This window comes from Bos indicus x Bos taurus, chromosome 9, assembly GCF_003369695.1.
Source record: "Bos indicus x Bos taurus breed Angus x Brahman F1 hybrid chromosome 9, Bos_hybrid_MaternalHap_v2.0, whole genome shotgun sequence".
NCBI lineage: Eukaryota > Metazoa > Chordata > Mammalia > Artiodactyla > Bovidae > Bos > Bos indicus x Bos taurus.
Genome location: NC_040084.1, coordinates 94,095,112 through 94,111,796, shown reverse-complemented (window position 1 = coordinate 94,111,796; position 16,685 = coordinate 94,095,112). Strand labels below are relative to the sequence as shown.

Here is a 16,685-nt window from a genome sequence, read left to right as displayed (position 1 = left end):
GAGAAGGGACAGCAGAAGTTCAATACAAATCACATCAGGTGCCCCTGAGTTGCATGCGAGTCAGTGTTTTATAGCAGCACCTCAACTATAAACCGTATTTTCAAGAAGATACCCTGCCATTGCAGAAATAATCAACCTGATATTGTTTGTAAGTAAACACTGGTGATTCAGATGGTAAAGAATCTATTTGGAGACCTGGGTTAGATCCCCGGGTTGGGAAAATCCCCTGGAGAACAGAATGGCAACCCACTCCAGTATTCTTGCCTGGAGAATTCCATGGACAGAGGAGCCTGGTGGGTCCACGGGGTCGCAAAGAGTCGGACATGACTGAGCCACTTACATAACACAAAAGGTAAACAAACATTCACTGTTTATCAATTTTGAAGTTCTTTATAAAAAGTTCTGAGGCTGCTTTGAAGCTGCTCATGTGTCCCATGGGACCACATGGAAGATCCCCGTCTACTTTCCCATGGCACCATCTCAGAGGAAAGGGCGCCTTATGCTCACACTGGATGGGGGGGTCACAGAGCAGTGGACAAGATGCTGTGTTCCCCTCTTCCTGTGCTTTCCCAGAGCACAGTCCTCAGAACTCTGCTCTGTGGCAGGATGAAGGCTCACCCCTCGCCACCCCGTCCTCTCTCAGCCCTTCCCTACAGACTGTTTGATAACATCAGTGAGATACAGTGCTCTTCCCTGGCTCTTGCTTTTATTAAAAATAAACTCATTTGTAGCTTGAACGCAAACGAAATTAATCCACATATTCTTCCTGTTCCTCTGTAGCTAGTTTCCACTCTCCCTCCCTCAACACTTGGTAAGTAACTTATTTGGTAAGAAACTTTATTCAGTGAAAACATATGTACCCTTTGCTTTCGAAGGAAATGCAATGACTTTTAATCTTGTTTCAGAAAACAAGCATTTACATGGTTATTGCAGACTAAGCCCATAATGCACTTGATATAAGAGGAAGGTCCTTGGTTTTGCTAAATCCTGCTTACAGTTGAAGTAGAATGCTGCTCATACTTGGAACAGAGAAATATTGTCCCTCTGGGTTCCTGCACCTTGGGTTTAACTGCCAATCAGGGGCTGTATTTTAGTAACCACAAAGGAAAACACCTGAGATGTTCAGTACCCCTGTCCCCGTCTTCTATCTTTCTCATTCATTTTATGTGATAAGAAGAGAAGAGCTCTGTTTCAGTAGCATTGCTCAGTTCCACAGCTGGTCTTCACTGCACAGCAGGAACCGTTCTGCAATCCGGGAGAATATGCATCAGAGCACAACCACCACACGCACCCACATGCATGCGTGCACTCGTGCTTAGAAAGGCCCATTGAAAGCTGGGCTCCCAGTCTTATTTTCCCTCAATCAGTTGGGCTGATTTCACAAACTGGCACTCAAAAGCACATGTCAAGAGAGTATGTTCTAATTATAGAGGCCTCTATTTGGTGGAAGAAATACAAAGTTCCCTTTTCTTCTCCTTGAAACTTTAAAAGACTTTCCTCATTAAACTCACATGCCTGGATAAAAATGGTTTCTAAAGGCTTTAAACGGCTTAAGAGGCAGCAACAGACAAAGCACAGGCTGTAGAAACTGGATTTGATACTGGGTTCTGACACTTTCTAGGGGAACCACCTTGGACAACTTATTTAACCTCTTGGAACATGAGTTTTGACAGATAAAGTAACAATATTAACGGGCAATAGGCAGAAAGTGACTAGTACAGTGCCAAGCATAGAATTACCTAATAAATTATAGCTATCACCATGATCATCAACAATAACATTATCAATAATCACTAATATAATCTTTTTTCCATAATCTTTTAAAAATGTGTAGGAGTAAAAAATGATTCACACCCCCCTCACTTTACCTACTCAATAATGTATCTTTCTCCCCAAAATAAATAAAAACCAAATATGTAAGCCAAGCAAAATATGAGAGGAAAAGCCAGGAATGAGGAGTGCAATCTTATTTCCATGTTTCTCTAATAGATTAGTAATTTGTTGGCACTGGCTCTGACAGAAAACAGATGGGTCCAGCATTAAGCACAATGAAGGCAGCAGATGCTAGGCCAGCCCACCTCAGCTGGACGGGCCTTGCAGCCAAGTCCTAGAGCCCACAGTTTTCAAGTGGGTTCATCTTGGCACACCAGCTTTGGAAAATTGGTCACCAAATGAATTCAGATTTTAACTTACCGGGAGCTGTATTCAAGCACCAGATAACGGAAGCAGGAGCTACACTCTATTCACATCCTCAGCATTATTTTAGGAGGATCACAAATAACTCTATACCTGACTCCGCAATTTTAAAATTTGCTAGTTAATATTAATATTCCAAGGTTACGGCTCCTATGGAATTATTAAATGTTTCCACTTATTTTGCTTCTTGGTTTCAACCATCCAACAATGACTTAGGAACAAGTACTGCATGCAAGGTCCTATATTATTTCCCTTTGCTGTGGAGGGTAAAATGGTGCACAAATCACAGAATAGACACTTGAAAAAAATGAATAATTAGCTATATATTATGATGAACACATTTGTGAATTAGGTTTAAATCAGCACTTTTTATGGTTATCTACTACACACATTTACTACTACATCTGTCATGTTTATTGAGGCAGAATTTCTATGCATTAGCATGCATACATGCCCTATGACCACCAGCACAGCTAAGACATGGCGAGGGTATTTCTATCAGGACAAAGAGTTGCCATCTGGTGGTCAATCTTGTCCCCAGCCCTGGCAGCCACTGGTCTGATTTCTGTTCCTACAGTGTTGCTTTCCCCAGGATGTCATGTAAAGTGACTCATATAGTACTGAGTCTAGCTCCTTTCACTCGGTATTGTGCTTCTGAAATTCACCCATAATGCTGTGCATATCAGGAGTTTGCTCCCTTCTGCTGCTGAGCAGTATTCCATTTTCTGGGGATATGTGGGCTGTCCCTGTTTCTGGCAATCGTGACTGAAGCTGCTGACATTTGCACACAGGTCTCCCAGTGGATATGTTTCATCTCTCTTGGTAAACTCTAGGGATGACTGCTACCTTTGTACATTAAGTGCATTTTTAACTTTGTAAGAAACTCTACTACGATACATATGAGAGTTCCAAGTGCTCTACTGTACATCCTTGATATTGCAAAATTTTAAAAAATATCAGCCATTCCAGTAGCTGTGTTGTGGATACTGTTATGGCTTTAATTTTCATTTTCCTAATGACAAATGATTTTGAGAGCATTCTTCATCTAAATAAGATCCTTGCTGTGTAAAAAAGTTGTATTTCAAAAACCTTCTTCCAATGCTACTTTTCTAATCAGAATGATCACATGGTGCTATGCTTTCAGGCACAGATTTAGGACAGAAACTGACTGAATAGCTAAGACCACAGATTCAATATGAAAGCGCACTTACCCCAAGTTGTAGTAAACCCTACTATTTGTGAAAATTGAGATAATTTATCTTTTGAACTGATACATGAGGCACCACATTTTTCCTAGGTCAACATGCATTTTATTTTTATTTTTTTTAATTTAATTTTTATTTTTTTTAAATTTTATTTTATTTTTAAGCTTTACATAATTGTATTAGTTTTGCCAAATATCAAAATGAATCCGCCACGGGTCAACATGCATTTTAAAAAGTATTCGAAATGCAAAAGCAATACGGTATTATATAAAGCTTGTAAAAGAAATGGAAAGATTCATTACCTTACAGTATGACTTTAATGTTTCACTTTTGGTAGCTTTCTCCCATTATGTTATAAAAATTAACTCCTTTAAAATGTAATTATACAGTGATGCAAGCTCAATACAGAAAATATAGAAGCACAGAGAGAAATAGACAACAATCCTTAGTGCCATCTCCCAAAGATAATTCTTAAGCATTGAGTAGTCAACCTAATAAGCATCAAGCATCAAAGCAGCATCAAGAGGGAGCACTGGATCTGAATCTCTGGAATACTATCTCCATCCATTCAGGAAATAGTTTTTAAGAGCCTCTTTTGTGCCCGCTCCCTGCTCATTGCTGATGATGTAGTAGTGAGCAAAGGCAGAGAGCTTCCACTCTGGTGGCAGGAGATAGGTCAATAGATAAATCTAGACCATGCCATGCAGTGCCAAGTGCTCTGATGGAAAACGGAGCAGGGAGAGCTTGGACAGTGTGGAGAGGGCAGGCTCCCCTGAGAGGGTGACTGAGGAGAGCTGCCGTGGAGAGGGAGCTGTGTGGCATGTCGGCGCCTCTCCACCACCATCAAGGCTGACATACACACAGGCCCAGGAACATATGGGCAAGTCGGATGCTGGTTCTGACTTCAGAGCAAGGAGAGAAGAGAGGAGCACAGGTTCTCAAGGAGCAGGGCATAAATGTTTGCCTGTGTGTGACCTTCACAAAGACACTGGTCACCACAATGTTCAGTTTCCTCATCTGCACAAAGGGTATAACATAAAACTCTCTATCTCCTGTGGTTGCTATGGGGAAAAAATATTCACAGTAACTACTGTTGGACGCTAACAATGATTAGAATCTGTCAAGGAACAGACAGAAGCTGCTCCAATGTTGATAAGATAACTTTCCACCAGCAAAATTCTTTTTTACTATATATTGTATCATGAGCCTCCTTTTACTTTCAATATGCACAGATATTCAAATCTATTTCAGAGTAAAGCATAAGAAAAAGTAACTACTGACCTAAAAAAATGTAAAATCATCTTAATTCAGTAGCCAAATTCAGCATGAAACAGTAAAAGCCCCATGGTAAGGAAGGAAGGATTCTCAGAGTCACTGTTGTCACAGGTGCCTGAGCACCTGCGTCCCCTCCCTGGGCTCAGAGCTGCTGCGCCCTGTGCACACCCACGGATGGTGGGGGAATAGCGCCCCCTGCAGGGAGGGCTCTGATCTGCTTCACCTGACGGCAGGTGCAGGAAGCCTTCAGAAAGGACCGGTGGTGCCAATGCTTACAGAATTGAACACTAGTCATTTCTTTTAAAACAAGCAATTAAAAAAATGGCAGAGCTGTGAGCCTCAGGAAAAGGCAGCTTGCTAAGACTAAGTCAAGCAGCCTGTCCACATCCTGCGTTTCTACACCGCCACCAACTGTCCTGATCCAGGCCGGCGGTCCAAGTTCACAGGATGACCGTGGGCGGAGGGGACACTGGCACCCCAGGTGCTGTTGATTTTAATAAGTAAAGTGAAATAATTATCTTCACACTAGTCAAAATTCATGTTGCTGTATGTTCTTTCTTACTGTGAAGTTGATTTGTACTTTAAATTTTCCTTACTTCTTGCCTAATTCTCAGGTTTTTGTCAAGTCAAAATGATTATCAGTCTGCTAAGAAAAATTCAAGCTTAAACCTTATAACTTGAAGGCTAAATTTGAGCATCAAAAGATGAGGCCATTAATCACCTTTGGTTATAATATGATCTGCTACAATTTGTTTTTTCCTACTATGAGCAAGATAAAGATTTAGAAATTTTTGAACAAAGCCTTACAGACTATGGAATTAATACTTATCCCTAGCACTGTCCATTTAACGAAAAAATCAAGTTAACCTAACAGGATGAAGTAAATGATCAAGAGCACTGCAACCTGTTTCAGGAGAGAAATGAGTGAAACTGATGCAGGACTGACCTGCACACAAACCAGCCTCTGGAAAGCCAAAGAACAAGATCTCCAATTAGCAGCACTGTCCACGGGGGTGGGGGGAGGGAATAAATCCATGTGGCAGACACATCTCACTTCTGTAGAAGATAGGCTGAATTCAGCTTAATTTAAGAGCAAGAGTGGGGACTAAAATCATGGGTCGTGGTGACCCCAAGGATGCCATGGCCTAGAAGGCTCTCTGCAGTAGCTGGTGGGCTGCCAACTGGTTGACATTTATATGTTGTTCCTCTTGACTTGAAACACTTATAAGATTATTAATGTGCAATTCACTATTTTGGAGCTGCATTCATTTCAACTAGGTATTATTTAAAGTTTGCCATTGCTGACTTTTAATGAATGAAGGAAAAGGAAGAGTTCCACTGGGATCTGATTTATTTTAGAGGGAAGCACTCTAAACCCTTCTGAAAAGCACCTCTGACAAAGTACTTTAGGAATAAAGGCTAGTCAGATTCATCTTCTTATAAGCTCCCTGCTTCCTAAGACAACTATATAAATTAAGGCATAAAACCAAGGCTGAGTCGGTGTGCAATGTCTACAGCTGTACATGGGGGCCCCAGACACTCACACAGGAGTGACACCTAGAGGGGAATCACGGCTCAGAACTCCTATCAGTTGCCCAAGAAAATACTCCCAATTCCTTCCACAACTAAGGCTAGGCCCTCACTTTTTGCAATTAGTGACAAATATGCAAAAAATATCTGTGGACAGTCTGTGACAGACACTGTTCCTAGAGAACATACGAACAAGAAAGTGTCTGTCCTTAGGAAATAGAAAGGCTATGAAGATGAAATGGATTTCGGCTCCCTTTTCCACATACAAATTCATTTATTAATAATTAACACAGCAATTAAAGAATTCCTTTTTATTTATTAGAGCCAAGTCTCTCTGGCCCTCTCTACTCGCAAACACTTTGTAAGGGAAGTTATTTTATATGTGTCTGCTTGAAGGTAGAAAAGCACTATTTCATAAAATACACTGCAATTAAACATTTTTGCACATTTAGACTGGCTTCATCCCATCTGTATATTTAATAATTTATAGTATTAATATACATTAAAAAAATTTCCTCTTAATAGGAATCTGTTTCTTAATCTCTAGTATTTTTGGTGTATCTCAAGCCTATATTCCCCAAAGCTCCTTGAAGGCTCATAGTCTGTCTTCTGTCTCTCCAGCAGCTCACTGAAGGAACCAGCAGGAAGGAGTGTATCCAAGTCATGGGAAATGACACAGCAGGCACTCTGAGTGGCCTCTGAAGTCTTTCTCGGTTTGAACCTTGGCTCTGCACTGACCAGCTGTGGGACTGTGGGTAAATTACTTAACCTGCTCATTTGAAAAATGGGATGACATTACAGGTTTCCTGTTAATGAAGAAAAATGGGAAAGTATACCTGAATTTGAATCCCAGTATGACCACTGTGTACCCTGGGCAAAGGTGTTTATGAGATGCATGCCTCAGTTTCTTTGTCTATCAAGTGGAATAATAGTGGTACCTATAACATGGCATGTTGTGAGGATTAAATGAATTAATATATGAAAAACACCAAGTCCAGGACTCAGTAGTGTTTAATAAATGTTGGCTGCTGTTACTAATAATTTTGAAGAAGCTATTCCTGACAACAAAAAGGTTTAGCAAAAAGAGACTGTAAAGTATCTTCCCCCGAGATCTCTTAAAAACATTAACACAGAAGAAAGCCATCTAGCTAGAAACAGAGAAGATATGACGACGACTCTGTGGATCTCTGCACAAGTGATTCTTTCCAGACATCAAAACCTGTAACAAAGATGGAAGCTGAATATTCTACTAATAATTTGAGTAGTTAATCAAGAGAAAGAAAAAAAAATACTTCATTTGGGTCTCTGTTTAAAAGGATCAATCAAGAGAGAAAGGTAAAGGTAAGAATATTTCTTGGATTGAGTAATACAAGTTATGATTGTCATTTCCTGTCATTTGTTCAGTGACGACAGGGGGAATACAAGGAGGAAAGTAAACAATTCAGATTTGTACCGAGAGCACCAGAAAACGGATTTTCAGTCCACGCTTCGGGAGCCAGTCAAGAAGCCCAGGGGGTGGGGGGAGCACAGAGTATGCCGGAGATGCCACCTGGAAGGAGAACACTGCCTAGGGCGCAAAGTTAGAACATGCCACGTGTGGAAACTGTCAGCCTTAGTTTAAATTGTCCAACCTAAACTTAGTATTCATACCTCAAAAAATTCCCAAACAACAACCTTCTTGACTATATATCCAAACTGTTATGCAGTGGATCCAGTGGGCCACATTAATGTAAAAAGGTGCTGGAGTCGAAGCAAAATTTAGACTCAGAACATTAGAATTAGAAGCAATTTCCAAGGTAACACAATCTAATTTTCTCATTTTCTATAGAAAAAGTAAACCCCGGAGAGTAAGCAATTTTCCAAAGGTTGGGTGAGAACTCTCACAGGAGCAGTGCTATTAAATCAAGAATCTTACTATTCAACGATTCCAGAAAACTGAGGGTTTATTCAGAGGATAAACCCATTTTATGGAAATTACCTTCTGTGTTATTAGCTAACTCCTAAAGTATGAGTGCTTTATTAGCCATTCACACAAGCCTCATCAGATAGTCCAAGGCTCTGCCTTCCCACCTTCCCTTATTTGAGAGCAGCAGAGGGTGAGATTGCAAGAGTATTTCAGAGTAGAGTGGCCAGTTTTCAAGATTATATACATGAAACCCTTGGAATGGCATTGGTAAGTCCCAGGCCCTAGCCACCCCTAACTCTGAGAATAAGGCCCTGGCCTTGTCTCCAGTTATATTCTAAGTAAAAGTTCACATTTTCTGTGCGTGTCACAACTTATAAGCTGCTTTCCCAATTTTCACTATAGTTTTTGTCCTTTCCAGATCGTCAAAGTTCCCCCAGTTTTGAAGATGCCCACTGAGTGGCACAGAGGGCAAGCAGGCACTCTTACAGCTGAGTGGCACGTCCTGCCTTAGCTCAGCAACAAACTGCTACATGTCACAACTACCTTGGCTGATGGGGAACTAGGCAGACCCTGGCTGTCAACCAGGACCTTAAATTCCTAGAGCTTTTATAGGAATTAATAACACAGAAATCTACTTATGACATGGCAGGTAGGGAATCAAGTCAAACCCACGTTTATATCACTCTCACTACATGCTCATGGACAGAGGCAGAAAGGGCCATGGAAAACATTTGTTTTGGGTGTTCTAATACAGTTTCCCAACAACACAAATAGTTAGAATACAAAATAACAGGGCAACATAAGGTGAGGTGATGGTGCTACACTGATAGTACTGAGGGTGTTTAAAATCCTTCAGAAAGAGATCTTCAGAAAACAAGAGAATTTTCAAACTATGAGGTAAGGACAGCTTTCCTGAGAAATACCAGGTAAAAAGCTGAGATGGCACCTGGCCTCCTCCTTAAAGAATCGTCTGGCCTTGCAGGTACTTCTGTGGCTAGAGAGGCTCGAAGGGCATCAGCACAGCACGTTTTCCAGATGGACAGTCTAAGAAATATTAAGGCTTGTCTATGGCCATACCACCCTGAACGCGTCTGATCTAGGAAGCTAAGCAGGGTCGGGCTGGCTAGTACTTGGATGGGAGAAACATTACAGCTTTAGTAAGTCAGGGGACCTGGTTTGGCTGTGGAGGCGCGGTGAACATTGTACTAGTTTCCTAGAGGGCACTGCCTTCACTTGGAACATTCCTGGTATTTTCAGAAGTGAGGAAACTCTGGGAATTGTGCCAGATTAGCTCATTCTAAATTATCCATTAATGTCTACTTTAAATAAACAAAATATAAAGGTGCTAAATTCAAATTCCTTATTGCTAGAAGTGACTTAGAAAAAAATATGTATCAGGTTAAAAACCTTGCTGAAAGGATTCTGCACATGTAAGACAAAACAGACATCAATGTCCAGGAAGGCAGAATGTAAATGGGGCGTTTTGGGCATGGTTCCACTTGTTTTTCTACTCATGCCTTATCTTCCTTTTTGAAAGACATGTCCATTTCAGGCTTTGTCCTGTCTTCTAAGAGTAAAACTGGCAATGACTGTGAAAATTAGAACTATTATTTACCTGAGAGAGCACTTTGGGGACAGATTAGGAGGAAAAGTAATAGGATGCAATCCTTCTGAGTAGGGAGCACATTGTTACAAAGGTAATTACAGACAGGGAGGGGCAGAATCAGGACTCAACAGAATAACCTAAGTTTTGAATCAAACTTCTTGAGGTCAAGGCCTGTGCTGCTTTCTCAATAAGCATTTACAGCTACATCACAGAAACAAGGGTTCACTCCTTCATTATTAATAACACATGTATGAAGAGCACTTACCAGAGTGTCTGATGCATGAATGCTTAATGAATAGTCGCTATAATTATTCTTCCCATCACTATGGGAAACCAAAGGGCTGTGGTTTGCATTAACCTCACAGATCTGTCAGGTAACAATGGGATCTTAAGAGATGTTTATAACATTGAGGTCTTGAAAGGACTCGCATAGTAACAAAATTTCTACAACCTACTGACTGCATTCTGGAGAAACTTTTCTTTACCTTGTGGTCCATACTGGCTCATCTGTGGACCGTAAGTTCCACTTGAGTTACTCTGCTGAAAGCTACTGATTCCAGGGTGCATCTGGCCTCCAGGAGAAGGATGAGGCGACATGGATGGTCCTGTCTGCTGAGGTCCATATTGAGACATCTGAGGGTTTCTTTGTGTGCCTGCCATAAAACCTAAGTGAGAAATAAATGGAAATATATAAATGCAGGTGACAGAAGTGGACATGGAATTGTGTGCAAGGTGGACGGGAGAAGATCGGGGTTGTGGGATTCCCCTACGCAACACGGAAAGACATCTCAACCCAGTGTGGATGATGCGAGAGGGCCCGGGGGGCTACCCGAGTCTCTCATTAGGGTTCCTAGGAACACTATGGATTTAACACTTAAACTAGGGAAAGGAGAAGAGGGATAACAGGCAAGTAACCTTAACCTCTCCTAACATCCATTCTTGCCAGGCTGGACATGGTGTGTGCATCCCTCAGAGTCTTGGCTCAATTCTGGATCTCAGGGCTGCATATTGCCATTCAAACACCCCAGCCCTCTCTCAAGCCCAGGACAGCACCCAGCTCTCCTCTGCATAGAACTCTCTTTTTCCCTCTGACCTCCTGGAGTCACAGCTGCTCACCTTGACTCCTGCAGTGCTGAGACTTACCACCTGATTCACACTGTTCCCTAGGGGATACTGCACACAGGTGGAGGGTCTGAAATGTACTCTGCTACTCCAAATACACTCTGACTTCCTCCTGCAAAGTTCTGCCCATGGTGTCCCCAGCACAACCCCCGTGATCCTTCCTCCCACCCCGTCCTATGGTGCGATGGAGCCATCAGCACGTCTGTTGCCTCTACTTCTGAAATGCATCTCGGGTCATCTCTCTTCTCCATTTCCATGTCTATAAAAGCTCCTGTCTTTCCCCCCACACCTTGTCATGGTCTGGCTCACCCCTCTCAGCCTACCCCATGTTTTGTGACTTTTGGTTCACTTTCACAAAGCTGCCAGGTTTTCAGGAGTAAAAAAGGAAATTAGAAATTAGAGCGTTATCTTCTCTGCCTAACACCCCTGTCCCCAGGATCACTGGATCCGAAGTAAAATGCCAGCATTTGACTATAGTCTCTGGGACCTTGTGTGGTCTGAGGTTTGCTTTTCTCACTCTAACCCCACTTCCTATAGTTTTCTCTCCTCCTCACTACCCTGAAATCCACGGCCTTCTCATGCTTCCCAGAAGACAACGTCAAGCTCTTTCCCATGATAGAGTCTCTCTCTCTCCGGTCCCCTCTCCCAAGAACCTTCTACTACTGCGGGTTCCTTCCCATCCTCCAGGTCTGCCCTCCCTCATGGTGCCTCCTTTTCTCATGGCAATTTTCCTTACCTGTAATCAGCTTACTCTATTTCTGACTCACTTAACCTCTCTCTTCCCATTAGAACATAAGCCCCAGGAAGGCAGGGATCATATTATGTGACCCCTGCTGTACCCTCAGGGCCCAGTTGGATGTTTGCACATAGTAGGTGCAACAACTATGTACTGAATGAACGAATTTTAAATTCCTCTTGTACACAGAGTGCTGAGCACCACATGGTAGGTGCTGAGCAGATAACTGGCCAATGGATAAAGAAAATCCATCTTTCAATTGAGAAAGACTATAGTCAAGGTATGTCCCCATTCATCAGTAGTTTGGCCGAACATTAGCAAGTATTATACACAGGATGAACTGTGAATACACGTTTAGACAAAGAATATCCCATGTTAAAACATGTATCTAAGAAAAAGATAAATTATCAAACCAGCAAACTAACAAAGGGCAGTTTGCAAAACAATTCCCAGAACCTAGGGGTTAGAGCTGGTGAGAGTCCCCGCTTGTCAGCTGAAGGCTCTAGAACAGTGGCAAGCATGGAGTTGGGTGGGTTCCATCTGCTCTGGAGAACCAAGAGCAGTAGCTTCCAGAGAGTCTCCTGAGGCAGCCGGAGGGAAAGATGGTGCCTGCATCCAAGATCAGCTTACATTTAGAGGGTTAAAGAGTAAGGCGTTTACAAAGGCCATGGTTTACATTTCAGTAAGAAAAAAAAAATCTTCTAACACTGCTTCTGTCTGAAAAGAGAGACATAAAATACAAGTAAGTAGAGCTGTTCCTTATTATCCTATTTCATTTATTTATAAAGATAAGGCTTGTTAAATTGGGCTCAATTGGCAGCTCCCAGATATAAATCATCATAGAAAATGTTTGCTTTTTCAAATCTGAAAACAAACAGAAATCAGAGTGCTAAAATTACTATAAATGATTGCATCTTCAGATGTAACATGAAATATTTATCTAAGCCTTACTATAAAATTCTCAAGAGTTTCATACAGAGTCCTGTTTAATAAAAAAATGTGTCTGAATTCCATACAGATTGTATAAGTTTTTCTTCCTTTCTCTCTTTGGAGAATGACTGTTTTCTTCTTCATTAGTTAAGGAAAATAATATGTGTCCTTTTTTTAGCATTAAATTTCACTTCAACCAAGAAGTGTCCACGCTGAAGGATTTAGAACATGTGTAATATAGCACATCCTTAAGTTATTGCTGCCTCTCAGATGCTTACTATAAGCTTAAGGTTTGTTCAAATGACTTCTAAGAATTCTTATCTGGCAAGTTATTTCATCATTTCTGACTCTTAATTCAGTCCTTAAAAATAGGTACATATATGATGCCATGATCCAGTTGAGTCATCTCACTCATCACTGGAATTTTGCAGAAAATAAGTTTGTGACAAGGCTCCTAAAGAGGTGAAATGTTAAAGTTAATCCAAATGGAATATGTAACAACATCAAATTCTACAACTTGGAGACAAGGTTCTATGGCGTATGGAATCCACCTCCTTTTATAGAGATTAAAATGAAAATACAGACAGAAAAAAAATTCCATTCTTTTCTCTGTATGCTTTTACAATGGCACTACTTACAAGAGGTTTCTGAAATCTTGTTTTATTTTTTGGTTAGACTCATCCCTTTCCATGTAATTCCCAAGAAAATGAAAGGAGGTGACATAATTTCCCTGACTCTTTTCTGAGCTATAATCATCGAATGGCAGCTAACTGGGAACAGAAGGCCTAGACTACAGTCTTGCTTGTGTCGATGGCTCAGAATCTAGCAGGGTAGACATATTTATGTAAATATGCTGCAGTGTGTGAACTGGTCAAAACTAGCAGTGTGACCTTAGGTGAATCATAATTTACCTGAGGCGCAGCTTCCTCATCTTAAAATGTGGATGAGGTTGCTATAAGATAACTGAAATGGCACATGAAAATGCTCTGTAATCTGAAATGTGATACACAAAAGTAAGAGATGATGATGATAATTTTCTGGTTTATAAATTGCTACGAGTATATTTTAACTTCTGAACACTCCACATATTCAGGAGCAGTTTCCAACCAGCATGAAGAAGCTAGTTTTTATTTCTTCATTTTTTAAGTATGTGGGATCCACATTACTCCAATACTTGTGTAACTGTCTACAAATTCCAAAAGATTAAAAAAATATATACTCCTGTCTCCTACCATTTAGTCTCCCTGGCCAAAGGCAAGTGGTTTTTTAATGTATCCTTTCAGGGATATTTTATAATTTGTTTGTGTTAGACTGTGCATTTCCTTTATCATGAGTAAAGTTGAACATTTTATTTTACAGCAGTTTCAACTCTTTTCCTAGAACTACTTATATCATTTGTCCATTTTCTGTTGGCCACTCTATGTCATGACTAGGAAGCATTTCATCTTGCAGATTCAGCTGTTATTACCAAATAGCTGAGTGGTTCACCAAAACTTTTGCATTTGCAATCCTATGAAAATCTGGTCTGATTAACACTGGCAAAGGCCGTACACAGTCTTGGCAGGAAAACAATGTGATCTGACTTGCATTTTCAAAAGCTAATTCCACCATAATATGCAGCATGAAGAAAGGACTGAGGGAAAGTAAGGCTAAAGGTTAGAAGACTAGTTAGGAGGTAGGAACAGTGATACATAATATATCATCACGATTAAAGGCCAGCACCAATCCTATTAAAAACGACTTCCACTATGGATTGTTGTTGTTTAGTTGCTAAGTGGGATCCAACTCATTGTGACCCTATGGACTGTAGTCTGCCATACTCCTCAGCCCACAGGATCTCCCAGGCAAGAATACTGGATTGGGTTGCCATTTCCTTCTCCAGGGGATTTTCCCAACCCAGGGATTGAACCTCATCTCCTGCATTGGCAGACGGGTGGATTCTTTACTGGTGAACCACCAGGGAAGCCTCCATTATGTATATAACCATATTTTTAAAAGGTTATTGAATATAGTCATAATCTAAACAAATTAATAAAAAATTAGAAGGCAGACGATAACAAAAAAAGAAACATTTCTACTTTTCATCCTGCATATAGAGATCTGCATGTCCATTACTTGTTTCCTCATCTATAAAATAGGGACAATTGTTATCTCTCTCATAAGGTTGCTGTGAGGATTAAATGAGATGATACATGCAAAAAACTTACAACAGCGCCTGGCACACATACACAGCGAGCTTTCAATAATCACTACCTGTTACTATTATTAATATGTTCAAAAAAGAAAAGCAAGAGAGGCGGCATGGTATGACAGCAAGGACTAGGACATCAGTCGGGGGCCTTCCATGTTCGCTGTGCAGAATACAGCAATTAACCTAGCCTTTCTGTCTCCATTTCCTCACGTGTTAAATGCAGAGAGGGAAGACATACAATATTTGTAGAGACACTTCTAGTTCTCCATGATTATGGCTTAAACTTTTAAAAAGTATCTAATTCAGGTCTGTAATTTGCATGTCTATTTATTTGGGGGACAGTCTTCATTTTGTTTTATTTTAACCTTTATTTTGAATGAAATAAATGTTAAAATGTTTCCAAAAAATAAATTTCAACCAAGAATTTTCTATTTATGGTGACACGTTTGATTGTATTTTGCCTCCTTTAGAAAGTTATTATAAAATGGCAGGTTGTAGCACAGTTTATGAATAGAAAAACTGACGGTTAGAAGAATGAAGCCTTTTTTTTAAAATAAAAAAGTTGTGTAATTTTTCTAGTTATTAACCATCTGAGTTTAAAAAACCAAACTAACTAGTAAGGAAAATTTAGGAAGTATAAAGTTAATTTCCCATATAGTATAAAAGCTTGTTGAACTACTAGGTGTATTATGGAACTGGCAAATAATATAACATGGAAAAATTAAACTTTGGAAAAAAGTACTAATTTAGATAATTATTATTCACATTATATAAAAGAACTTATTTGGAAATCTTAGAAACTTTATATGAAAATATGGTTTACACATTTCATCCATAAAGTATATGCACAGAAGGTTTATATAAGTGGATTTACTATTTTTGAATCCTTCATTATATGTATATGTGACCACAAACACGTGTACAATCAAACTTGACGAAGTGGAAGCTCTATTCTGAAAGGAAAGGTACTGCAGTAATAGGAAACACACACACACACACACGTGCATGCATGCCATCTGCTTGGAACCAGATGTGGATTATAGAGGCTGCCTCCACTATCCACTGTGTGGACCACAGGTTCTCTTGTATAAAACAGTGAGTGCATTTCCTATTCTGGCTTATAAGAGCATTCAGAGAATCAAACAAGAAAAACATGTGTGGCTGTACTTTTCTAAACTGAAAAACACCATGAGAATGCCATACAAAGGTATTACTGTTGCCTTTTTAGTGATGCTACAAGCCATTCACTGCGTGTGTTCTGATCTAAGCTATCACACTGGTAACTCAACCCACAATAATGACATAGAAATCTTCTACCAGCATGCCCCAATTTTACTCTGGCATTCATGGAAATGCAGTTAAGAAAAAACAGCATTTTTTTTTTTAAAGTAAAAGATGTGATCCTTGTCTTTGAAGAATTACAATTCAGTTGAGTAGACAATAAAACTTATCAACAGGGAAAAATGATAAAATCACAAAGTAACTGAGACAGATTCTGGGCAGCATGCTAGGTGCTGGAGATATAAACAGTGAGCACTCAGGCTCTGCCCCGTGGACTTCACATTCTAATGGCAGAGACAGCCACCAACAAACAACTAGGAGTAAGTATAAGCAAAAGAAAACAGAAGTATAGGTACTCTGAAGGTATTGGAAGTGAAGTGAAGTTGCTCAGTTGTGTCCGACTCTTTGCCACCCCATGGATGGTAGCTTACCAGGCTCCTCCATCCATGGGATTTTCCAGGTAAGACTACTGGAGTGGGTTGCCATTTCCTTCTCCAGGGGATCTTCCTGACCCTTGCAGGCAGACACTTTACCCTCTAAGCCCCCAGGGAAGTCAATTTGGACTGGGGACAAGGGAGGTCTCCCTGAAGTCCTGTTTAAGTTGAGCCCTTAGCTGAAGGTAGGATGCAGGTAAATCTAACTGGATCTGAATAAGACTAAGAATAGGTCTGACTAGCGAAGTGGATGCTGCAATGTTCATTCCTGGA

At 40.5% G+C, this 16,685-nt stretch overlaps 1 protein-coding gene across 9 annotated transcripts in view; it reads right to left on the bottom strand.

The window, feature by feature from the left end:
- ARID1B (AT-rich interaction domain 1B) overlaps nt 1–16,685 on the bottom strand; it is a 439,749-nt gene that overhangs the window by 69,457 nt on the left and 353,607 nt on the right. For 8 of the 9 annotated variants that reach the window (XM_027551921.1, XM_027551917.1, XM_027551916.1 and 5 more), the window contains one exon: nt 10,204–10,383. The exons of the other annotated variant lie outside the window; for it this stretch is intronic. In XM_027551921.1, coding sequence (XP_027407722.1) covers nt 10,204–10,383 — 180 coding nt within the window. The remainder of the gene's footprint in view (nt 1–10,203; nt 10,384–16,685) is intronic. 9 annotated transcript variants of the gene reach the window in all.